At 46.0% G+C, this 26520-nt stretch overlaps 1 protein-coding gene across 7 annotated transcripts in view; it reads left to right on the forward strand.

Moving 5' to 3' along the window:
- ELP4 (elongator acetyltransferase complex subunit 4) overlaps positions 1-26520 on the forward strand; it is a 1619784-nt gene that overhangs the window by 923866 nt on the left and 669398 nt on the right. For 5 of the 7 annotated variants that reach the window (XM_078680831.1, XM_078680837.1, XM_078680833.1 and 2 more), the window contains exon 7: positions 12419-12610. In XM_078680831.1, the coding sequence (XP_078536957.1) occupies positions 12419-12610 (192 nt within the window). The remainder of the gene's footprint in view (positions 1-12418; positions 12611-26520) is intronic. The other 2 variants (XM_078680832.1, XM_078680836.1) reach the window with 1 other exon arrangement.

A 26520-nucleotide genomic window follows, 5' to 3' on the forward strand; every position in this document is an offset into this window, starting at 1 on the left:
AATGGCAGAGTTGTGTGGAGGGGAATTCCAGGCTAGGCAGACACAGGGCCGTCACCGAGTGCAGGGTTCCTTCGACAAGACGAGTCCCGTCCCCAAAGACCCAACCCCGGGGGACCGCAAAGCAACGCTGTCAGTGCTGGGTGGCCTACCACATCCCAGGGACCAATGACAGGGGGGCCGGACCAGCAAGGTCCCCCACAGCAAGCCCAAACAGAATCCTCATTCGCAAGTGCCGGGTAGAATGCACAACCAGAGGTTCCGTGCCTAAGTATATCCACCACGTGGCGCAGTACGGCCTAGGTGCTGGCAGCAGGCCCCAGGTAGTAAAAAAATGCTGCAAGAGATGAGGGCGGTAGCACGGCCTACAGTAACAGCTCTTCAATGCACTCCGTGAGGCAGAAGGCCGAATTACCTCCTGATGGGCCGCTCCACTCCCCGTTGACCACGAAGCACCTGCGTGGGGTCGCTGTGTCTGCCCGTGCTCCCCAGAGAAGCTGTAGTTCGACCCAAGATGGCACCCGGTGTTCAGCCGCCAGTTCCCACCTTTGCCACTCGTAGAGTAGGTGCGGCGGAGAGGTGTCTCTGGGGCCGGCAGTTATTTCTGGAAGAGATCGCCTGTCGTGGGCGCAGAGCGAAGTTTAGGGCCAGGGGCCCAGGGTCCAGGCAAGCCTACCGCGTGGTACAATGCAGTCTGAGTGCTTCCAACAGACCCTGGGGAGTCCGGGCCGCAGCAGGGTCCGGGGCCAGCAGCGTGACTCACCGCAGCAACCTCCGTGATCTTTCCGCGGGACCGAAGGCCAAAGTGCCTCCTGACAGTCTGCTCCACTTTCCGCTGGCCCTGGGCTCCTGTGAAGGGTCGTCCTGGGCTCCGGGTAACTGCTGCACTTCTCGAACTGCTACAAAAACACGGGTTGACCCAAGAAGTCACTGGGACCTGGGCGAAATATTGATACAAACAAAGCGGTCCCAGATAGACACACAATTAACTCAATCGTAACAACAAATAGATACATACAAAAATAATTATAACAGCATTGTTTTTAATCACAACGTGTATCGTAAACAATTCATTCATAAAAATAAATACATAGTAAATCACATATAATGCCCCTAAAACAATGGAGTAGGGAAGGGTAGTGCTGGGTTAGTAAAAGTATAGAAAATAGAGTATGGGTCACTAAGACCAAGATACACCAAAATTAATGATAAATTAACACAATGGAACAATTAATGCATCAACTAATATAAACAATCATGCCTCAAATAAAATCACAAAATGACAAATCAGGGAAGAGGCTGAGCACAAGAGGAAGTGTCGACGTTTCGACCCAAATGGATGCAGGCGTGGTATAAACCTTGCTAGAGGGTCTTCATCAGGACAGGGATTGCGGAAGGTGGGGCAATGGATCTGTATAAAGAATTAAAAATATAAATTTTTACTATGGGTCACAAAGGATCCCAAAGAGCTCATAAAGTCAATAAAAGGCCGAGACGGGAACATAGTCAGATATTGTAATCATGAGGGATACATCATAAGTAGCAAGAGAGTAGTTACGAGCAGACATCTTATGAGGCAAGCTAATTGGAAGAAACCTCAAAAGCAATACCGGTCATTAGTCAATAAGAATCACCGGATGACAAACTAGACAACATCAAACAATTGATACATGGTATACTTATCCGGGACGTGGGCTCAAGTGTGGATCAAGAGAGGGTCCCAGGGTCATGTAAGTGTAGAATAGGTCTACAAGACATGTAAACAAGCATACCTTAAATTGATACTGTAATGCAGAGGGTATGGTTCAATAGTAGTAGACTCTTGAAGGTAAGGAAGTGAGGTTATGTCTAAAAAATCAAGAATATTCATTTAGATAATTTAAACAAACGGTTGTACATCAATGTGAGCCTCACAGGAAGTAACAATTTAGTGCCAGGACTGGATGTAAGCCTCACTGGTAAAAACCATTTAAACAACAAAAGTAATAAGTGCGAAGGCACATATCTGCAATCAGAATGAAACGCCACGTATACCTTATCTACAGATGCCGGTGTTTAAGGGGCAACATGTCACAGTAGTAATGGATATCGCACTAAACACGTTGGCTAAGCGATTACTGTCTGGTCAACTTGAAAGACGTACCTTACGTCGGTGCCTAATTTGGGGATGGAATGGTTCGAGTTACTCGGAATCTACACAAAAGAAAAAGGATGGAAAACACCCAATGTTCACTAGTTGCACCTCATACGGGTGTATACAATATCGACAGGTGACACAAATTTAACATCACTCGCGTGTGAATTGGCATACCTGTCAGTAGAAAAATGCCATTGACAGTAGAAAGTTCACACGCAGATGTATAGGGTGGTCGTGGTTGAACACAGGAGTGTAGACTCTGTGGGGTGGCGAGGTGATATATTAGGACCTTCGCTTGTAAACACAACAAACCACTATGGGCGCTTTCTCATTAACATACCTGCCAAAAGCAGAGATGCAGTACAAAATGGGGGTTCAGCTGTAATTTCAAATAATGGCGTGCGGGGGTCACCGCTGAATTGTATGTTGTGGCGGTCGTGGTCAGCCCAACAAAGCAGAATCTATGAAATGATGGCACAGTATATCAGTATTATGGTCCACACGTTAGTAAAAGTCACGCACAATGCGTTCAAGGTAACATACCTGACAAAGGCAGAAGTACCACGGAACGTGGAGGTTCAATTACGGTTATCGTATGCACCGATGACCGCAGGGTTGATTTGCGGTTCGTAATTTGTAAAGATCAAAGAAACCGGATCTGCAAAATGGCAGGGCAATCTATTAGTGCCGTTGCTAGCTACACGAATGAAGTGCTAGAGTCATAACATAGGTTAAACCAAAACGTACCGTACGACAGGAACAATTGTGGACTAATCGAGAGATCCTAAACGGCACTGCTCATCGCTGGGCTCCGACGGCAAAAACGTAAAGTTACTTCCTATAGAGTTCCGATCATGTGACCCACAATAGTCATAGTCACAGAAAGGGGACTAATGGAAAAAGACAATTCTGATGGAAATACTAACTATAACGCTTCTTATTGTGCAATATCTTAAAGCAAAGGAATTATAAGAAGTCAGCGCGTGTCATAGTGATCATTCATGTAACCTCTCGTATTGCACATGGAATTTGTGTACAGAAAATTATTGTTGGGAAACCAAAAAATGCACATTCATAAAACACACACTTGCCAGCATAAGTCATAACAATGGTAGATAATTACCTTATAGCTTACATATTGGACACATAATTAATACATGAAGCTATTGACCTTACGGCGTACTTATCGGACACGATGGTAAAGGCCGTCAGTACGAGATTCATATTATTATTGTGCATTCAAGGAGTTTGTATGGGTGACACAACGATGTTCTAGCCAGCATTTGTATTTACAGATTAGCCATTTGAGCAAAAGTACTCTCAGTTTCATTAAGACCCGCCTTTACTGAGTCAAACAGAAACATCCATTTTGCTTCACGGGTATTGAGAACATTTGAAATGCTGCCTCCCCTTGCACCTAATGTGACTTTCTCAAGAATGACCCACCTAAGACTCTCAGGTGTGTGTTGTTTGGCTTTGAAGTGGTCAACTAATGGGGCTCCCACTACCTCACATCTAATTCTGCTAGTGTGTTGCAGGATCCTAACTTTTGCCTTTTGCTGAGTCTGGCCAATGTAAATTAGATCACATTCACATAAGATGGCATAGATTACGTTCTGGGTGTTACAGTCCGTAAGTGATTTTAGTGAGATTTTGTACTCCTTATATTCAAAGACCTTTGTCTGGATTGTATTGTCGCAGGCTTTGCACTTAGTGCATCTATGATGCCCTGTGACAGGTGGGAGATTCCACAGTGACAGAACGGTGGTGGGTTCTATAGGAGGGAGGAATGATCGGACAACATGATATCTGATGTTCTTACCTCTTTTAAAAGGATGTAGAGGCACGGTTGGATACCCAATATGATCGGATATTAGTGACCAATGTTTATTAATGATCTTTTTGATCCTGTTACTCTCTGTTGAAAAAGTGGTCACACAGACCATGCAAGTATTTTGTTCCTCATTACATCGTTTAGGTTGCAGTAAACATTCCCTGGGGTTGTACCACGCTCGTTTTTTGGCCCTCTTAACCAGACGCCGGGGGTATCCTCTCTGTATCAATCTATTCATCAGGTCGTCTGCTTGCTCCATGTAATGCACTTTGCCTGAACAGTTCCTGCGAATTCGCAAAAATTGCCCGATTGGCAAGTTGTCCCTAAGGGATCTGGGATGGTGACTGCCATACTGAAGGAGCGAATTCCTCTCGGTGGGTTTGCGGAAGAGGGTCGTCTTCAGAATTCCATCATCATTATAGATCGTAAGATCAAGGAAATCAACATGAGATGAGTTAGATTTGAATGTGAATTTAATGTCAGCAGACTGTAAATCCAACCAGGCCTGGAAGGCAGAAAACTCAGCATCAGTTCCGTTCCAAATAAGTAGGATATCGTCTATATAGCGGACCCACACTCTAAGATGATGTTTGAATGGGTTCCGCTCATTAAGGATAATGTCTTCTTCAAAGGCCGCCATATAAAGGATTGCCAGGTCTGGGGCAAATGTGGCCCCCATCGCCACTCCCTTAGTTTGTGAATAAAAGTGGTCCTGAAACATGAAAAAGTTGTGCATCATGGCCAGCCGTAAAAGTCCTATGATGAATTCTGTCGGCACTGGTACTGGGGCAGTCCTCTGATCTAGGTAACGTGTCCTGATGGTCAGGGCCTCCTCTTGCGGGATACTTGTATATAGCGAGGTTATGTCGCAGGTGACCAGTATCTCTTTCGTTGCATCATAGGGTAGGCCATCTACAATGCTGATAGTGTGCATGGTGTCGCGGAGATAAGTTGGTGTTGCCTCCGCTAAGGGTTTGAGGATGAAATCAACATATCGACCCATTGGTTTCAGCATAGAGCCACACCCCGATACGATGGGTCTGCCAGGTGGCTCACTCAAGTTCTTATGTATCTTTGGTAAGGTATATATAGTTGGTAGCCTTGGAGTCTGTTGATTTAGATAGTTGAATTCCAACTCAGTGAGGAATCCTTCATCAAGACCCGACCTGGTCAATTGTAGGATATCAGAAGCAAGCGCCATAGAGGGATCAGTATTGAGTCTTCTATAACTGATGCCATCATTCAACTGTTTGTAGATTTAATTCTTGTAGTTCTTAGTGTCCTGAACCACAATGGCACCGCCCTTATCCGCCGGTTTAATTATTATTTCTCTGTTGTTCCCAAGAGATTGAAGGGCCTTCTTCTCATTCCTATTGATGTTGAATGGATGGTATCGACGTTTGTCCAGAATCTGATTGACGTCTCGTAAAACCACTGCTTCATAAGCTAAAATTTTGTGACATGGTATTTGCAGATGGTACAAATGTAGAGGGGATTCTGAGACCAGTGTGTGATTTGCATTGGAAGGGTGGTCTGTTTTTAAAGAAATATCTGAGTCGGACTTTTCTGAAGAACTTACAAAGTTCAGACCTGATGGTGAATTGGTCAGGGATGTTGGTCGGTACATATGAAAGTCCCTTACCCAGCACACTCAGCTCATCCTCAGAAAGTTGATAGGTGGAGATATTGACCACCGGATTAGATGGACTCACCATCGATACACCTTGCGGCGGGTGGATATCTCCCCGTGCTGTTCCGGTTGGAAGTGTACCTGCTTCTGGGGTCTCCCACGGCCACCTTCCCAGTTCTGGTTCCCTGATTGTTGGCCTAGTTGGTATCCTCTGGACCAGTTGTTGCCTCGGTTCCTGGGGGTTTGCCATTGTCCCTGTCCCTGTTCTAAAAAAGGTTGTTGGCGGGGTTGGTAACTGTATTTCTGTCCGCTATGAGGATGACTAGGTCCAGATTGATCAAAATCCCCATCCGAGCCGTAGGAGGAATCGGAGAACGTTTTGTAGTTAAGTCTCCCTCGTTGGTGATCCGCGTCCCTGTTGGTGAAGCGGCCTTGAGTATCTTGACGATAATAATCCTCCTGTAAATAGGGGTAGGTTTTTTTCTTATCGTAAAGCCGTAGGTCGTGGGCCAATTTCTCGAGTTTTCTATTTTGCGTTGTCAGCTCAAAATCTTTAAGAGTAGCCTCTAGAGTGGTAAGGGCTTCTTTAGCATTTGTCAGTGCTTTGTCACCATTGATTTCAGCTTTGAGTGCTGCAATTTCTCTTGAAATGGACTGTACTTGTACTTGTATATATACCTTACCAAAGATACATAAGAACTTGAGTGAGCCACCTGGCAGACCCATCGTGTCGGGGTGTGGCTCTATGCTGGAACCATTGGGTCGATATGTTGATTTCTTCCTCAAACCCTTAGCGGAGGCAACACCAACTTATCTCCGCGACACCATGCACACTATAAGCATTGTAGATGGCCTACCCTACGATGCAACAAAAGAGATACTGGTCACCTGCGACATAACCTCGCTATATACAAGTATCCCGCAAGAGGAGGCCCTGACCATTATGACACGTTACCTAGATCAGAGGACTGCCCCAGTACCAGTGCCGACAGAATTCATCATAGGACTTTTACGGCTGGCCATGATGCACAACTTTTTCATGTTTCAGGACCACTTTTATTTACAAACTAAGGGAGTGGCGATGGGGGCCACATTTGCCCCAGACCTGGCAATCCTTTATATGGCGGCCTTTGAAGAAGACATTATCCTTAATGAGCGGAACCCATTCAAACATCATCTTAGAGTGTGGGTCCGCTATATAGACGATATCCTACTTATTTGGAACGGAACTGATGCTGAGTTTTCTGCCTTCCAGGCCTGGTTGGATTTACAGTCTGCTGACATTAAATTCACATTCAAATCTAACTCATCTCATGTTGATTTCCTTGATCTTACGATCTATAATGATGATGGAATTCTGAAGACGACCCTCTTCCGCAAACCCATTGAGCGGAATTCGCTCCTTCAGTATGGCAGTCACCATCCCAGATCCCTTAGGGACAACTTGCCAATCGGGCAATTTTTGCGAATTCGCAGGAACTGTTCAGACAAAGTGCATTACATGGAGCAAGCAGACAACCTGATGAATAGATTGATACAGAGAGGATACCCCCGGCGTCTGGTTAAGAGGGCCAAAAAACGAGCGTGGTACAACCCCAGGGAATGTTTACTGCAACCTAAACGATGTAATGTGGAACAAAATACTCGCATGGTCTGTGTGACCACTTTTTCAACAGAGAGTAACAGGATCAAAAAGATCCTTAATAAACACTGGTCACTAATATCCGATGATATTGGGTATCCAACCCTGCCTCTACATGCTTTTAAAAGAGGTAAGAACATCAGAGATCACGTTGTCCGATCATTCCTCCCTCCTATAGAACCCACCACCGTTCTGTCACTGTGGAATCTCCCACCTGTCACAGGGCATCATAGATGCACTAAGTGCAAAGCCTGCGACAATACAATCCAGACAAAGGTCTTTGAATATAAGGAGCACAAAATCTCACTAAAATCACTTACGGACTGTAACACCCAGAACGTAATCTATGCCATCTTATGTGAATGTGATCTAATTTACATTGGCCAGACTCAGCAAAAGGCAAAAGTTAGGATCCTGCAACACACTAGCAGAATTAGATGTGAGGTAGTGGGAGCCCCATTAGTTGACCACTTCAAAGCCAAACAACATACACCTGAGAGTCTTAGGTGGGTCATTCTTGAGAAAGTCACATTAGGTGCAAGGGGAGGCAGCATTTCAAATGTTCCCAATACCCGTGAAGCAAAATGGATGTTTCTGTTTGGCTCAGTAAAGGCGGGTCTTAATGAAACTGAGAGTACTTTTGCTCAAATGGCTAATCTGTAAATACAAATGCTGGCTAGAACATCGTTGTGTCACCCATACAAACTCCTTGAATGCACAATAATAATATGAATCTCGTACTGACGGCCTTTACCATCGTGTCCGATAGGTACGCCGTAAGGTCAATAGCTTCATGTATTAATTATGTGTCCCCCATACAAACTCCTTGAATGCACAATAATAATATGAATCTCGTACTGACGGCCTTTACCATCGTGTCCGATAGGTACGCCGTAAGGTCAATAGCTTCATGTATTAATTATGTGTCCAATATGTAAGCTATAAGGTACTTATCTACCATTGTTATGACTTATGCTGGCAAGTGTGTGTTTTATGAATGTGCATTTTTTGGTTTCCCAACAATAATTTTCTGTACACAAATTCCATGGGCAATACGAGCGGTTACATGAATGATCACGATGACACACGCTGACTTCTTATAATTCCTCTGCTTTAAGATACTGCACAATAGGAAGCGTTATAGTTAGTATTTCCATCAGAATTGTCTTTTTCCATTAGTCCCCTTTCTGTGACTATTGTGGGTCACATGATCGGAACTCTATAGGAAGTAACTTTAGCGTTTTTGCCATCGGAGCCCAGCGATGAGCAGTGCCATTTAGGATCTCTCGATTAGTCCACAATTGTTCCTGTCGTACGGTACGTTTTGGTTTAACCTATGTTATGACGCTAGCACTTCATTCGTGTAGCTAGCATCGGCACTAATAGATTGCCCTGCCATTTTGCAGGTCATGTTTCTTTGATCTTTACGAATTACGAACCGCAAATCAACCCTGCGGTCATCGGTGCATACGATAACCGTAATTGAACCTCCGTGGTACTTCTGCCTTTGTCAGGTATGTTACCTTGAACGCATTGTGCGTGACTTTTACTAACGTGTGGACCATAATACTGATATACTGTGCCATCATTTCATAGATTCTGCTTTGTTGGGCTGACCACGACCGCCACAACATACAATTCAGCGGTGACCCACGCAGGCCATTATTTGAAATTACAGCTGAACCCCCATTTTCTACTGCATCTCTGCTTTTGGCAGGTATGTTAATGAGAAAGCGCCCATAGTGGTTTGTTGTGTTTACAAGCGAAGGTCCTAATATATCACCTCGCCACCCCACAGAGTCTACACTCCTGTGTTCAACCACGACCACCCTATACATCTGCGTGTGAACTTTCTACTGTCAACGGCATTTTTCTACTGACCGGTATGCCAATTCACACGCGAGTGATGTTAAATTTGTGTCACCTGTCGATACTGTATACACCCGTATGAGGTGCAACTAGTGAACATTGGGTATTTTCCATCCTTTTTCTTTTGTGTAGATTCCGAGTAACTCGCACCATTCCATCCCCAAATTAGGCACCAACGTAAGGTACGTCTTTCAAGTTGACCAGACAGTAATCGCTTAGCCAACGTGTTTAGTGCGATATCCATTACTACTGTGACATGTTGCTCCTTAAACACCGGCATCTGTAGATAAGCTATACGTGGCGTTTCATTCTGATTGCAGATATGTGCCCTCGCACTTATTATTTTTGTTGTTTAAATGGTTTTTACCAGTGAGGCTTACATCCAGTCCTGGCACTAAATTGTTACTTTCTGTGAGGCTCACATTGATGTACAACCGTTTGTTTAAATTATCTAAATGAATATTCTTGATTTTTTAGACGTAACCTCACTTCCTTACCTTCAAGAGTCTACTACTATTGAACCATACCCCCTGCATTACAGTATCAATTTAAGGTATGCTTGTTTACATGTCTTGTAGACCTATTCTATACTTACATGGCCCTGGGACCCTCTCTTGATCCACACTTGAGCCCACGTCCCGGATAAGTATACCATGTATCAATTGTTCGATGTTGTCTAGTTTGTCATCCAGTGATTCTTATTGACTAATGACCGTTATTGCTTTTGAGGTTTCTTCCAATTAGCTTGCCTCATAAGATGTCTGCTCGTAACTACTCTCTTGCTACTTATGATGTATCCCTCATGATTACAATATCTGACTATATTCCCGTCTCGGAATTTTATTGACTTTATGAGCTCTTTGGGATCCTTTCCGCAATCCCTGTCCTGATGAAGACCCTCTAGCAAGGTTTATACCACGCCTGCATCCATTTGGGTCGAAACGTCGACACTTCCTCTTGTGCTCAGCCTCTTCCCTGATTTATCATTTTGTGATTTTATTTGAGGCATGATTGTTTATATTAGTTGATGCATTAATTGTTCCATTGTGTTAATTTATCATTAATTTTGGTGTATCTTGGTCTTAGTGACCCATACTCTATTTTCTATACTTTAACTAACCCAGCACTACCCTTCCCTACTCCATTGTTTTAGGGGCATTATATGTGATTTACTATGTATTTATTTTTATGAATGAATTTTTTACGATACACGTTGTTATTAAAAACAATGCTGTTATAATTATTTTTGTCTGTATCTATTTGTTGTTACGATTGAGTTAATTGTGTGTCTATCTGTGACCGCTTTGTTTGTATCAGCACTTCTCGAACTGGCGCCCAGAGCTCCGTCGCTGGCCGTCGTCGCTGCCACTCGCTGATCTGATGCAGCGAGGAATGCCTCTGAGTGTAGCCGGCGTCTCAAGCAGGCTATGTCTCTCCGCCTCCGAGAACACAGTGCCCCAGCCCCCACCGCCACAGCCGTGCCGTCCGACGCCGCACACACCCGCTCTGGCGCCCGGGTTTAGCTTGGGCCGTGAGCCTTTAACGCAGTCCTGAAGACCCGGGAAGCCGCTCCCAGTGGGTCGTGGATTGTTCATGGGTGCTGTAAGGAACGATTCAGCTGTTTCCCATGCGATTCAGGGCCAGAGGCAAATAGCTGGCGGACGGAGGAGAGAAGGCAAAGCACGTCTTAGCTCTCCCCCATCTTGGCCACGCCCCCCTTTAGTACTAAAGTCATATTTTATGTCACAATTCTGAAAATGCCACTTTAGAAAGGTATAGCAAAAAAAACACTGGTTTCTAGCAACAATACTTTCGTTGCAAAGAACCAAATGGCGAATAAAAAGTATTTAAAGGAGTTTATGAAAAACAATTTCATGACGCATAGCGCAATGAATATTGGTGCAAAATAAACGTGCTTGGTGCTCTTTTTAGGGGTGAAACACTCAATTGTGATAAAAATTCAGCAAGTGTATCAACAAACACTAGAACAGCACAGCCCTCTACTGCAAATTCTTTGCAATCATATAGGGTCTGTGTTTTTAAAGTCAAAGGCGTTTTGATCCCAATGAAAATGGCTGAATCATCAACAGGACCTTGGGGGTACAATGCACTCTGCAGAGACATTATGAAAGGTAATGAATGCAGTTGCTAAAGGAGGGGATCCCTGGTGACAAGCCTCACAAACAAGGTGGCCGAGAATAAACTGAGCTGGAAATACGTTGGATACACTAATATGGGGCTCCAATCAGCCTGCAGTGGGAAGCACGATAGAACTCATTATCCTGAAAGGACTCCATTCTGCCAGTTAGGGTTACCAGCGAATTTCCATTTTTGGGCCGATTTGGGCCCTGTGAAGAAATCTGGCATTAGACATTGAGACCCAGACCACACTTTTGCGTCCCACTGCATGCTGATAGATGCCAATTTTACTTAAACTTTAAAACTGCAAAACTCCGGTTCTACTGATTGGATTTTTGTTGTTTTGGTCTTAAATTATTTATTAAATTTAATTCCATTTTTCTAAATTGGTGTGTGAGGTTTCCTGTGTTGTGTTTTCACCTATTTACTGTTTGACCTGCTGCACACATACTTCACACATTGCCTCTAATTTAAGGCTGGCTGCTTTTGTGCCAAGCTACCTGAAGGTTGTTCACAAGCTAATATGAAATGTGTGCACGTTTCTCCTTGACAGGAATTGAGGTTGCTGCTTCATTAGGGTTTCACCCCCTCCCCCTCCCTACAACCAGCAACCCAATTTTCAACACTTTCCAATAAATAACCTTTTATCTGCCAAACTCAAATATTAATAACATAAGAATCTTCTACATCTCCAGCCTCACACATCAGTGAATTGTTGCTTTTGCAGGACAGTTGTCAGAAATATTAATGTGATGGTGAAGTTTTCGTCTTTTATATCGAGACACAAAATAATTGAATTCAACTCAAACTTCACACACTTATTATGGTGCAAAATCATTCTTTATTTTATAATGTACATTCTTTAACTGTATTGTATAATATGTGTAATAATATAGGAGCATAACTATTCGTTTATCAAAATATATCCACTACTCTCCAAATATGTCATGGTATTAGTTAGGATCAGCACACCTACTGCTGCTAGAATCTATAATAAAAATAAATAAACCTATTTATGCTGCTCAAGCTGTAGATTTGAGGTTCTAGAAGTAGAGTGGCATTAGATCATCAAGAAACCAGATTGTTATCCAAACAACAGTACTGTTTTAAAACAGATGATGAACATGGCTTCACAAACTAATGATTTGGTTTTCACTTCTTTGCCTTCAGCAGAAAAGAACAAAGAATGTTCTTCGAATTGCCATTCAGTCTCTTGGATCATCTTTATGGGGGGATGATATTTGTTGCAGTGACCCACCAAGGCACAAGCACAGCCTTACAAAGTTTCTCTACGCTCTTCGGTGCCTTCTTCGTATGTCTCTTACTACCTGCGTGATCACTGTACCAGCACATCTTATCCAGGTGAGAATGTTTAGTCATTACATTATACACTGCTGGGGTTCTCCTCAATAACCGTTCACCTTGCCGAATTAGCATGATGTGCTTGGAATTGTACCAATGAAGGACTTCATCCCCTTTTGAAAGCTAATCAGCGTTGTTGAAACACTGGGTGTATGCCGAGGTGCTTCTTAGGGGTGAGGGCGCGTAATTATAATTAATAATATTGCATAAATTAACATAGGCGGATCATAAATGGAGAAAATGCATTGACTTTTTATAACGAAGTTTTAAAGTTGGCATTACAAGGTCTGAGATCCATTTGTCCTGTGTTTTATTATGCATATTTGAAATGTACTTTCTTGTTTCTGTGTGTGCAGCTAGTGTTAAGAAATGTCCTTCAGTGCTTTGTAAAATCACTCTTAATTCAATAGTTTCACTGTCTTGTCTAGTGGCAATATATTTTTTTATTTTTACGGTATTTTTATAGCGCAACTTGACCCGAATCGGGTATCAGAGCTCTTTAAATAGCACCAGTTGCTTTACATGAGGACACGTTCATTTTTGTTAGGCAGGGAGAGATTAAGTGATTTGCCCAGAATCACAGGATGTTCAGTGTCATTGCCGAGACTCGAACCAGGTTCCCCAGATTCGAGGTCGACCGCCCTAGCCGTTAGCCCAACTCCTCTACCCAATTTTAGCTGTAACAATGTAAAAGCTCACTTTCTGCTGCTGAAGAAACCCACATATTATGTTTTAACATTTAGTGTTATCATTTTGCTGGCACAACATTGTTTATTCATATTTTCAAGCAGCTATTGTTTAGGAATGCAATGTCATTTCCACTTGGTATGTAGGATAAAGGGACTCCTAGCTATTCAATTTGCTAGAGTTGCTAAAGTGAGCTTGTTTTGCGTAGTATGATTTCTAAATCATGATTGGCTTGTATTGTGGCAATTTAAAAAAAAATAATCTTTTTAACCTTTTCCAAGACATCGCATGTCTAAGATAACCAAACATACAGACCATCATGCTACAGCATCCTACATCTAGAGTATCTAGAATAAGTATGTACATTCATAGTACAGATAAGATATATCTCCTTACAGATAATCAAAAGAAAATAATAGGGGGGAACATGTGTAGTGCACAGTTAATCAATGGGGTTTGTATGTAAGTACTCGACCAAATATGTCCAGTAGTCCCTCTGTCGTGATCCTGCTGGCAGTTCTTATTCATATTTCGTGAGTGCATCCTGACAGTATGCCAGATCCCGAATCCACTGTCGAGCTGTAGGGGTATCTTTGCTATCCCAACATAATAATAATAATAATAATAATAAGGGACATTTATAAAGCGCATGGTTATGCACAAATGGCGTGTACCCGCGCTGTGGTGAGTGAAATCAGCAGAGTCGCACCGCAAGGCCAGCCCGGCTTACTGCGTGTAGAGATGGGTTTTTAATTTCTTCCTGAAGCCAGGTTCAGATGGCTCCAAGCGAATGTCCAATGGCAGGGCATTCCAGCTTTTCGCGGCCAGGTATCTAAAAGACCTTCCCCCCCATGCGTGCCTTTTTTATCCTGGGGACTATTAGTAGCCCCGCAGAGCGCGCGCCGGCGCGTACCTGGTGATCAAGCCCTGAAGCGGAGCTGGTGCCTTACCACCCAAGATCCGGTGGCATGTGCATAGGGCCTTAAACTCGACCCTGCTCCTTACTGGGAGCCAATGAAGGGCCTGAAGAGCTGCCTTGGACGCTGATCTCTTAGGGAATTTCAGAATCATGTGAGCCGCTGCATTCTGCAGCACCTGGAGGCAGTTGATGGCCTGACCGGTGGCTCCCAGATAGAGCAGATTGCCATAATCAAGGCCTGATGTGACAAGGGCATGCACCAGCGTCCTGCGGGCTGACGTGGGGAGGAGATCTAATACCTTCCGCAGGCTTTTTAGGACGCTGAAGCAGACCCCCACCACACGGCCTATCTGAGGTCCAAAAGACAGATCCGCGTCAATCCACATTTCCAGGTTTCTGGCTTCTTGGCAGGGTGTAGGGACATCCCCTAAACACGATGGCCACCATGCTGATGACCAAACAGACAGGCTACCCCCCCACCACGAGCACCTCAGTCTTGCTGCCATTTAACTTAAGACAGTTGGTGGACATCCAGGTAGCCAGTTCCTGCATGCAGGCCCTGAATCTGTCCACCGCAAGACTGGGCGCACATGAAAGGGAGATGACCAACTGCGTGTCATCGGCATAGGACACTATGTGCAGGCCGTGGCTTTCAGCGATGGGCGCCACCGGGGAGACGTAGAGATTAAATAGAGTTGGGCTCAGGGACGAGCCCTGAGGCACGCCCTTGCCCAAGCCAATCTCCCTAGAGTAGCAGTCTCCCTGGCGAACCTGAAAGCCTCTCCCTGTCAGGAAGGACTGGATCCATTCAAGTGCAGCTCCTGATATCCCTCCGTCATTCAGACACTGTAGCAAGGTGGTATGAGCTACAGTGTCGAATGCTGCACTTAGATCCAGTAGGATGAGAGCCATAGTCTGGCCCTCATCCACCCCCTGACGTAAGGTCTCCACTGCCATCAGAAGCGCTGATTCAGTCGAGTGGCGGGGACGGAAACCAAACTGGGTCTCGTGCAAGAGGGCAGCCTCTTCCACGAAACCCATCAATTGAGTATTAACCGTTTTCTCCGCCACTTTAGCCATATAGGGTAAGAGGGAGATTGGCCGGAGGTTCTCCAATTTTTCGAAGCTGATGTTAGGCTTCTTTTGGAGAGGTAGCACCACCGCCTGCTTCCAATCTCTGGGCACAGTCTTGGTCCTGAAGGAGACATCCAATAGATGTCTAATGTATGGTTCCAGCACTGGCAAGCTGTCGGCTAGCCGTTTAGGCGTGGTGGGGTCCCGAGGGGAGCCTGATTTAACTGACCCACAGATCTTCAAAAGAACCTCCGGGGATGGGGTGACGAAGTTAGTCAGCATGTGTCGGTCCCCCCATTCCCTCGGGGATTCCACAAACTCCGACCCTGCGGTAGGATGGCTAGGGAAGGCCGAGTAAATTTTAGCTACTTTTTCTGAAAAGAAGTCCGCAATCCTATTACAGGATTCCACTGAGCAATCAGCTGGTACAGTGGAGGGCTTCCCACCCGAAAGAGCTTTATATACTAAAAACAGTTCTTTCGTAGAATTCCCAGCCTCCATAATCCTAGTGGCATAGTGTGCCGCTTTGGTTTTCCTAATTAGCCCATGATAGGCGCGCCTCTCAGTTAGATAGATCTCCTTGGCATCCGTGGAAAAAGCCCCCCGCCGCTGCCTTTCAGCCCACTTCAGTGCTGCTGTAGCGACACGAAGCTCGTCACTATACCACGGGGCTGTTTTTTGAGTGCGGACACCCAATTTTGCAAGGGAGAGTGGGGCCGTGCAGTCAAGTGCCTCGGTGATGCGTTTACAGAGGTTGGTATTAGCTGTATCCACGTCATCCCCCCCAGGGCTCCCCCCTCTAATAAGTGCCGCACTGAACTTAGCCTGGGAGAAGGTGGCCCATCTCCGCCTAGGGTGGTACAGTGGCGCTGGCTCCGGTAATCTAACCCCCGGGATGCTTATGGTAAACTATACCAGGTGATGGTCCGACCAGGGAATAGGAATGGGAGTCAGGGCGTCTACTTCCCCCCAGTTGACGAATATGGGGTCCAGCAAGTGGCCCAGCTGGTGCGTGGGGCCACTTACTATCTGATTCAACTGGCTACAATAGCTATGCCCCCTCCTCTTCCGGTGGGTCTATCCTGCTTAAGCATAGTGTAGCTTTCTGGTAACGCCTCCAAAACATCAGGGGCTGAGCACTCGTCTAGCCAGGTCTCTGTAAGAAACACGAGATCCCACTGCTTCTCAGTGAGTAGCTCATACAGATCCAGCTTGTGTTTCCGCAGGGAGCGTACATTCAGCAGGCCGCAGGCCATGTTGTGGTGCTTGCTTCCCACATCGCTTTCCAAGTTATAGGAAAAGTGGCAGTGCTCACAGGCCGCATTCTCCTCCACCCTCATACTATGTAAACAGGGACTGGAGGTGGCACTGCGGAGGGACATCAGCTCCCTTCTACTCCATTGTAAGTGCCCCCCCCCCCCCGTCGGGCATAGGGTCTGGCCCTGGCCCGCGAACGATCGCAGACAGGCGCAGACGGGCTAGACTTAAGCGCGACTTCGGCGCGCCTCCGTCACGCCCGCTGCACTCGCCCGCTGCGCTGTCGAGTAGACATCCGCCTTTTATCCCCCCCAGCGTCCTAACAACTAGAGCGCTGCCCGTCCTCGGACCTTCCACGCCCTCTGCTCAAACGGTGCTAATCACCGGTGTCAGAACGAGGCGGGAAGGAGGGACGAGACCAGCCCTTCTGTGTGCCGTGATTGCAACTGCCTTCAGGTAGGAGACCTCGGCCGTGCAAAATGCCCCTAATACAAATTATTAAAATTAAAGTGCAGAGAATAGCAGCACACGGAGGGAGCCTAATCGCTCTCCTCCCGATGCCCCACACTTATTTAAATGAGCTCAGTCTGCTTAAAATGCCATCACCCGTGAATCACAGGATGCGCTCGTGCTCGTGCCGTAAAAGCAGCAGGGACACTGTCCACTCGCAAGAGACTCTGCGCTTAGCAAGAAGCAAGGCAATCATACAAAGTTTACGTTTTGTAGCCTGAACAGTGCATAAGAGTCCTAGTAGACAGGTGCGACTTGAGGTGGTTATTGACACCCCTACCATGCCACTCAGTACAAGCAACCCCATGCAAGATGTAAGAAATTTGCATTGTCAATTCCGCAGCGTTTACACCGCGCATCCTGGTGGAGACCATATTTGTGAAGTCTAGCCGGGGTATAATAGGTTTGGTGCAGATATTTGTAATGTAATATTCTCAGATTACTGTTAGGCGTCAGCATTGCAGTAAGAGAGCAGGTTATCATCCACTCTTCCTCTGTAAGCGGAGTGTCGAGCACCGCATTCCACCTAGTGAATGCTCTTTGTGACGTGTCCGCTATTTCCTCTTGAATTGTAGTGTACAGTCGTGATATCAATCGCCGATTACTAGTGGAGGTGATTATCAGTTGTAATACATTCAACTGTTTAGGTTCCGCTGGATATGTCGGGTAAAGTTTTTTGACCGCCCCTTGGAGTCTGTGATATGTAAACCTGAATAGCAGTGTTTGATTACTTACATAATCAAATTCCCGTGGCTGCTTAAATACCCCATCCTGATAAAGGTCTCCCATTGTATCAATACTCACTTGCCATAGTAATCCCATGCCCACTTCTTGTGTGTCAGATAAATTGTGATGATGATGTAATGGGAGGGCAGGTGCATACAACGGCAATTTATGTGCTAATCTGCCTAGCTGATTCCATGCAGCATTTGTTGTATCTACTGTGTTGATATCTTTGGCATGTAGCGGAGGCGTGCGATGAGTAATTATTTCTGTCAGTGGGATGGGTAATGCGTCTCCTTCTTTAATCGCCGTATGTGTAAGATAGGGGGTCTGATGGTACCAGTGGTGAGCGTACTGAGCCTGTGCACATAGATAGTAGAGGAAGAAATCCGGCACCCTGAAACCTCCCTTAGAGTACGGCAGCGTCAAGGCGCGCAATTCTATTCTGGCTTGCTTGCCCGCCCAGATAAGTTTGGTCAGTAATGATGACAGGTTACGAAAAACTGCAGAAGGAGGGGGATGGTTATGTTGTTAAAAAGATGAAGGAATTTCGGCAAAATTACCATTTTTACTATAGCCAATATATCCGCTAATGACAGGGGTAATTGAATCCAGCGGTCGATTTTGTCCCTAAGAGTGCTTATTGCTCTGCCATAATTAGTACGGATGACTACCTCTGGATCCCGGTGATACCATACTCCTAAGTACTTCACCGGCTCAGATTGCCACTCTAGGGGGAATTCTGTGATGTGAGGACATGTGGAGTCTGTGAGGGGGATAATTAAAGATTTGTCCCAATTAATTTGGAGATCAGAATGTCTCCCAAATTTTATATACTCTCGTAACAGGGGGGATAAATGAAGCTCCGGGTCACGCACATATAACAACATATCATCTGCGTACAAGGAGATATGTAAAGGCCGTTGCGGAAACTGCAGAGCGGAATAGTGATGACCTTGTCTGCTAGCTAGAGGTTCGAGCGCCAGGGCAAATAATAACGGAGACAACGGACATCCCTGCCTTGTTCCATGTGCTATGGGCATACTATCCGAAATATAATTATTGATGCGGACACGGGCTCCGTGTATAATAACTGAATCCACTGCAGGAACATGCGGGGGGGGAGCCCATCCTTTTGAGGACCATAAGTAGATCCGGCCATTCTATTGAATCAAATGCTTTGGCCGCATCTAACATAACTGCGGCCGCTCTGGTGGTAGGTACTAAGTAGTGGGAGAGTGAGAATAGGGTCCTGGTATTGTGTGCTGTGGATCTAGTCAGTATGAATCCCGACTGGTCGGGTAGGGCCAAGTTGGATATTAGAGACTGCAATCGTACCACCACCAATTTAGCCAATATTTTTAAATCCACATTAAGGAGGGACAGTGGCCGATACGATTCACAGTAATCAGGGTCCTTCGCAGGCTTTAGGAGGGCGACCAATACCGCTTCACGTAAGGAGGGAGGGAGAATCGACTTGTCAAATGCATCACCATACATTGCGACTAAATATGGAGCTATTAAATCTGTGAAGGCCTTATAAAATTCACAAGTAAACCCGTCAGGGCCAGGAACCTTCCCATTAGGGAGCGATTTAATGATCTGTGTAACTTCTTCTACCGTAATTGGTAAGGAAAGATACTCCCTTTGTGTGTCCGAACGCCAGGCTATGGCCACATCCTCCAAATATTTCATAATCTCAGTCAGCGCTTTTGCGTTGAAACGCCAGCTAAAAGGGGGCGGTGTATAATACAGATTCTCAACAGACAGGAATACGGGGTTATGATCAGACAGGGTCCTTGGGAGGTGTTTAATAGTTTTAGTCCAGAGCAATGCATTGTTAGAGCCTAACCAGTAATCGATTCGGGACCAGCTACTGTGTGCGGCAGATATGTGTGTTGCTTCCCTACACGGGCGATGCTGCGCCCTCCAGATATCATGCAACTGCAGCTCCAACATAATATCTATTATTTTAGTCCTGGCTTTCGGATGTGGTTCTGTGGTGGACCCCAAACTATCCAGACTCTCGTTGAGGACTAAATTAAAATCCCTGCCCCATAGCAATGTCCTATCAGCCACTGCGTGTAATTTCGGCCAAACTTCGTGATAAAAGTCAGGGGCATCAACGTTCGGGCCATATGTGTTGACGAGTGCAATCTGTTGCCCCCGGAGCATACCTGTAAAATGATGTACCTTCCCTGAGGGTCTGTTATTACAGTGTTGACGGAGAAATTCGTACCCTTTTTTATTAAGATTGTAACCCCCCGTGAATATGAAGAGTATGTCGAACTGTTAATGGTTTCGGCCCATTTACGACCATATTTGCAATTGGAACTGGGAGCAATACGTGTTTCCTGTAAAATGGCGATGTCTACATGCATGCTATCAAAATAAGCAAACATTTGCCTGATTTTTTTTAGGATTATTAAGTCCCCTTACATTCCAGGTGAGGAAATTCAGGGTCGAGGGCCTCGATTTATCTTGAGTCATTGCACCCATGGAAAAACAGATCTCGGCATAATATAGTAGTTAGGGATAGCACTACACCAATGTAAGTCAATGTATGTTGAGTAACACCCGTTATGCAATGTATAACACAATAAGTGTGGAGTGTAGCGATACATCTCAAGCATTCTGGTCTGCAGAACAAGTTCCTACCCTCCCCCTCCCACCCACCACCCACTTTAGCATCCCAATTTTGCCAAAGACAAAACCCTTCACGAAAGTACAAACAAACCATATGCAACATGGGGAGCTCCCGCGTGAGGGACCACCATAGACACACAACACCATCCACGGTAGTGGATGTGGTCAGGTTAACAATATAAGTGCAGATTGATCTGGTTCGTATAAAGAGCATCACTCCACACATATTTTCAAGTTCATGCCCCCATCGTTAACTGAAGCAAACATGGGGACCAAAAAAAAAACCCTAGTGAGGTCCATGGAGGGCTCACCTGCCACTACATATGTGGAGCCCCTAAGCAAAAAAGAAGGGACAGCACTGTACCTGTGTTGTGGTGTAGCATGTCTGTTAACCTACGCCATTCAAAGTCCTTGGAGTTAGCATGGTCATACCGGCTGTGGCATGCAGAGATAATGGATGCAAAAAGGCTCTGTGGGGTCCATGATGCAGCAGATGAGCTCCCGCATACAGAGAATAGTGAAGAAGGATCCTTCAATAGTCAATCGCCATGCAGAGGTGCATCCTCCTGCATCACCTTCCGGCAGCGAGTGACGATCCTGCAACTTGACTTGCGGTACAAAGCCACCAGTTCTCCACCGCCGGACTGGCGGGATGTCCGCGTGGCGCAGGACTGGATGTTAGCGTGCATAGTCCATAATTCAGAAGCACAGATGCAAAACTCTCACCGTCCCCGTATGAGCCACGCTATCGGTCGGAACATTGGATAATGAAAGACACCCTATTCAGACTCCTGGTGTTGCTCATTGCGCCATTGGTCTTTACGCATAGATGTGAACTTCTTGAGGAATTTCTGAGCGGCCTTCGGGGTTTGAAGGACCGTTGAGTGACCTTCCCATGTTACCTTTAGTCTAGCGGGATAAAGCATCGCATATTCCACGTTTAGTTCACGCAGTTTCGATTTGGCTTGGGTGAATTCTCTACGAGCCTGCTGGACTGCCACAGTGAAGTCAGGGTAGAACTCCAGCTTGTTACCCTGATATGTTACTTGCTTCTTCTCCCTGGCCAGCCTCAGCGCGATATCTCTATCCCTATAATTCAATATGTGAGCAATTATGGGTCTGGGAGCAGCACCCGGGGGCGGTCGCGGCGCAAGAGATCTGTGCGCGCGTTCCACAAAGAGGACTGCTGAGAAATGTTCTGCCCCAAACACTGACCGAAGCATCTCCTCCACATACGTCTTCCAGTCGACCAGTATTTGTGGATTCTGGAACGCCTGCAATACGGATATTATTCCGGCGAGATCTGGCTTCCAAATCCTCCGCTTTACTCCTGATAACTTCTAGCACCTTCTCCATCCCGGTATATTTACTGGTTGTGGCACTTGCTTCATCCTCAACAGCCGCAATGCGAGTTTCCGCGTTATCCAAGCGCTCACCTTGTTTATCCAACTTTGCGGCCATGCAATCCACTCGTTGAGTGAGGTGGTCTAACTTCCCATTAATGTCCTGTAGGCTTGATTGAATCGCCTTAAGGACAGCCTCCATTGCACCACTAGCTGCCAATTCTGCTTCCAACTCAGTGTCTGAATGCGATGCTGCGCCTTTTGGTTGCTTTTTAGATTCAAATGTGAGTTTGGGCTGCTGTTTGTCTGGTTTGCCCATGTTGCCGCTGATTTTACAATCAATGTAGAACAAGTGCTAAAGCTGCGTGAGCCACTCCAGTGGTACCGGTCTGCCTGTGGACCTGGAACTGACCTCCAACTTGATATGCTGTGGCGGGGGTAAGGGGAGCTTCGATTACTTACAGAACGGTATCAGATAGAGAGGACCATTGAGAGGGGCCTAGAGAGTTGCTGGACAGATGGACCCAATGCAACAGAGTCCGGAGATGGTCCAACTGCGGTGCCCGGATCATGTAGATAGAGACCGATCTTCTATGTCTACTGCTGGTATAGAACAGGACACTACATATGCACGAGCCAATGCGCCGATCTGCAATGTGGTGGCAACATCACAAGCGGAAGTAATTACAGCTCGCCAAAACATTCATGGCGCAGTGGCGGCCCGCCATTAAAATCGTATCCCCGAAATCGCCGCCATTTTGTGCCCGAGCAGCGTTGATAGCGCGGCGCCCAGTAACCTCATTGTGCCATGGTATTGCCGATGTCCATGTCGCATATAAAGCAATAAATAGGGATCTCCCACTGATGTTTGGGTCGGCTTCTGTGCCTCCCAGCAGCGCCGCAGGCAGCTATCCAGCGCTTTTAAAAATCGAACAAGTCACAGGGCGCCGCCATTTTAGGCATGAAATGCACGCTTGCAGTTCAAATGTCCCCACGGCTTTGCCACCAAAGACCCACCACCAATTGTACCTCCTCGCTGTAGTTTTGAGCGCGACAGGGTCTGACCCCCAATACGCTGCACTCCTGGCTCGGTACTGCGTCTCTCCTTCGCCCACCGCGACCCAGTCAATGGTGGTACCGACATCGGCGAGGCCGCCACAGGTCAGTCCGCTGGAACAAGAGGGCACACGGAGCTACACCCGTATCCGTGCGCCATCCATTAACTGCAGCAGCTTGTTCACACAGCCATGGGGGCACGGCTACAGCACCAGCCAGCAGCCGTCAGTTGCCGCTCGCACACGGTCCCTCAAGCACTCAGATGTGGGTCTGCTACAGGGCGGCCGCCATGTTGTGGAAGTCCATGTCAGCCGGGCCGCGCAGATCAAAGGGCGAATTTACAGTTTAACACGCCTCATTTCAGCGCTCAAGTCGCTTCCAGTTAGGCACCACTGTGTCCGATGCTCGATAGTGCCAAAAACGTATAGGTTCCAAATCCGCAACAGCGTTATAAAAGCCAATCAGTGCACCTGACTGGCGGAGCTGTCTTAGCAGGCAGCCATCCCGCAGTGCGCCCTCTAGCGCCCCCGTATCGTGGCAATTTTAGGTGTATAGACCATGGTGCCACTTCAAATTATGGTTAGTGTTTGAATCTCCGCAGCAAAAATGTTATAAAAGCTGCTGTGTTGGGAAGAGAGCAAGTTATTTCCCTTGCTCCTTTTGAAGGCAGGCTTCTAGTCAGACTTTTTATTGAGTTAATACTTTGTGATTTTTCATTATCCTCTCCTACCTTTAAATTGAGCAGTCCCCATGATTACATGCTCTTTGATTTATTATTTGCCTTGTGCTAGGTCATTTGTGGTTCTGACTATTAGCTAGAATAGGTCTCGCTTCCACTGCATATGCTGATTCACATTATTTTTGCATTTCAATATGTTAATTGAATTGACTAAGCATTGCCTTTTGGCTTCTATAGTGATTTATATACCTTAAAAAAACGTAATGGTTTGTATTTGAACTAAGTCCCCTGTGGATTTTTCTGTGTAGATTTTCATATGAGGGTCCTCTGAGTTTTCCTGTTTTTTATGTCTAGGGCTCGCTCGCATCCTTTAGGACTCACAAACAGCCGTAATCCCTCTCATCTGCCCTTTTAATGGAAAAAATGCTGACAGTGGCACTCGGATTTAATTCGAATGCCTTGAATTTCCACATCAGGAATGTCGAAACCAAAGAAAAAAGTAGCCCAGTAAGTCTTACCAGGCGACTGATAATTTGTGGAACCATGTCATAGGCCAGGATGTCTAGCAAATGAAAGTAAATAATTACATTTACTGCAGTTATTATAGGTGTGGAGAGGAGTTTTAAAGCCAGTTTTAACATAAAAGGAAAGGTTAGCCATTGGAATGCAGAGAAAGTATGGGACTGTTGCACGGAAAGTTAGAATCCTACAGAAAGAGACATGGCAGGTCTTTTCAAAAGATTACAGTTCTGGTAACTGCAGTGTCATACTTACAATGGAGAGACAAAAGGAATTCAACAATCAAGTGTTCAATCGAAAGTTAAAAATGTAAAAGAAAATTTAGTAAACAAGCATAGTCCAAATCCGAAAAATTGTTCCTACCCGGTGAATGTTCAGAAGTTGCAAAGCAAAGGCAAGTCAAGAAACAGGCAGAGATTGAACTCAACGAACATGCACTAAAAGCAACAGGGCTTGTCCACTTTAGAAGCACAACTGACAATTTTGACAATTGACAATTTTATTAATAAACTGCATGATTACTTAAAATCTTTACAGTACAAGATAAAAAGCAAGAAAGACACATAAAAGTGAAACTCACTTTAAGTTAAAATACTAACATGTTAGTCCTGATTAGTTGTCCAAAACCGAGTTCTTTTAAAAAGAGTGAAGTATAGGTTGCACCAATGTTTCCCAGCTTATAAGAGGAGGCCAGTGAAAGTTCGGTAGAGTCAATTCATGCACCAAGGGCAGTAGACGATGGATGGATTCCTCGTGGATCTCCTAACCAGCCCAGGTTGGATGACTGGGGCCGAGGGCTTCCAGTTACTTTGCAGACAATGCCGTTAAGTGGGAGTCGAGTGCCCTTTTTACCTGGTGTATAAATGTCCCAACTCTGGCTATCAAACAGGTCGTGGAGACTGAGAGGCACCAGTCCGAAGCCTCTCTACAAGTTCTATAGTCCGTGTTCCGTAAAATCGGAAGCAGCAAGCGATGGCGGTCATTGGCCAGCTTTGTGCAACAGCACAACAAGTGTAGCCAGGATTCTCTACGGTAGTTGCATAGACGACAGGCTATGGTGCCATCCGTGCGGGCCCATTGGGGGTTGAAGTCCGTGATCCTGAGGGCCAAAAGGCGAAAGTACAACATTTTCTTTCTCGCGTGAGTAGATACTGGGTCTTGCAGGTAAGGTTGGGGTTTACCTGGAATATATGATTTATCCAGGGCCTGAGTTAGTGGATTTTGCCGAAGAGATGCAAGATCAAGTCCAAAGGAAATGATCCGGACTTGGCGCTTAACGGCTTGGGCCCAGGCTGAGAATGGAATTTCGTGCAGGGGCAAACTCCTTCTTTCGATTTTCAATGCTGCAATGGCTTGTCCTACCTTTGAGTGCCAGGGAGAGCCCACCTCCTCAAAGATTGATTTTAGGGAGTGCTTTAGGGAATGTTCTGGCGCTTTCAATACTCTAATATAGAGTTTTAAAAGGTCCCCCAGTAATGCCAGCTCAGGTCGCTTGAGACCTATTTCTAGCCTTAATCTGTTGTTCCTTGCGTATCTAGGTGCCTGTAGCACCATCTTATAGGCTTTCGCCTGGGCCGCGTTGACCACTTTGTCAAATGCACCTGGGTAGGCTATGTGCCCATATGCAATGGTAGGGATCAGTTTTGCCCTGAGCACTGTCAACATTGGTTTTGTCAATTTTGGGTTTGAGCTCCTTCAGATGTTTAACTGCAGAGGCACTCTCAGAGACCCAGGTGCCCAAATAGTTATAAGATGGGGCAGTGACGATACGGTGCTCTCCCAGAGACCATGAAGCTTCTTTTTTGTGGGGGTATTTGCCAAAAATGACGATTTTGGTCTTGCCCACGTTGATCCGTAAGTCATTTGACTTATTGTATAAGGCCAAACTGCTTAAGGCTCTTTGGAGCCCCACCCTGGTGTGGTCCAAGATCACCGTGTCGTCTGCATACTGGAGTGTTCCCAAGACGAGCTTCCCCAGTTTTGGAGGTGCTAAGTTGGCATCTTTCAGAGCTGACCCCATGTCCGCAGTATACAAGTTGAAAAGCATGGGGGCCAAGACGCACCCCTGCTTGAGGCCCGAGTTGGTGTCAATTCTTGCAGTTGTTATTGTAGGGCTTAGCTTCACCTTAACCCAGGTGTCCTCATAGAGCGCTTTTATAGCTTTTAGCAGAGCCTGTGGTAGCCCCCAGGAATCAAGTTTTGCCCAGAGCCGGCCCCTGTTCACTCGGTCAAAGGCTGTAGAGTAGTCTATGAAACAGCAGAACAGGGGCGGCTTATTCCTCGTATTGGCCTTCTTCCCGAGGTAGGAAAGGGCTAAGATGTTGTCGAGAGTGGAGCTATGAGCCCTGAAGCCGGTCTGTGTGGGCGGAAGAATGTCGTTCTTGACCACCCAGTCCTCCAAGTCCCTGAGAAGAAGGCGGGCATATAACTTTGCTTCTATGTCGAGGAGGGCTATGAGCCTGTAATTGGCCGGGTTCGTGTGGTCCCCCTTTTTATG

This window comes from Lissotriton helveticus, chromosome 3_1, assembly GCF_964261635.1.
Source record: "Lissotriton helveticus chromosome 3_1, aLisHel1.1, whole genome shotgun sequence".
Classification (NCBI taxonomy): domain Eukaryota; kingdom Metazoa; phylum Chordata; class Amphibia; order Caudata; family Salamandridae; genus Lissotriton; species Lissotriton helveticus.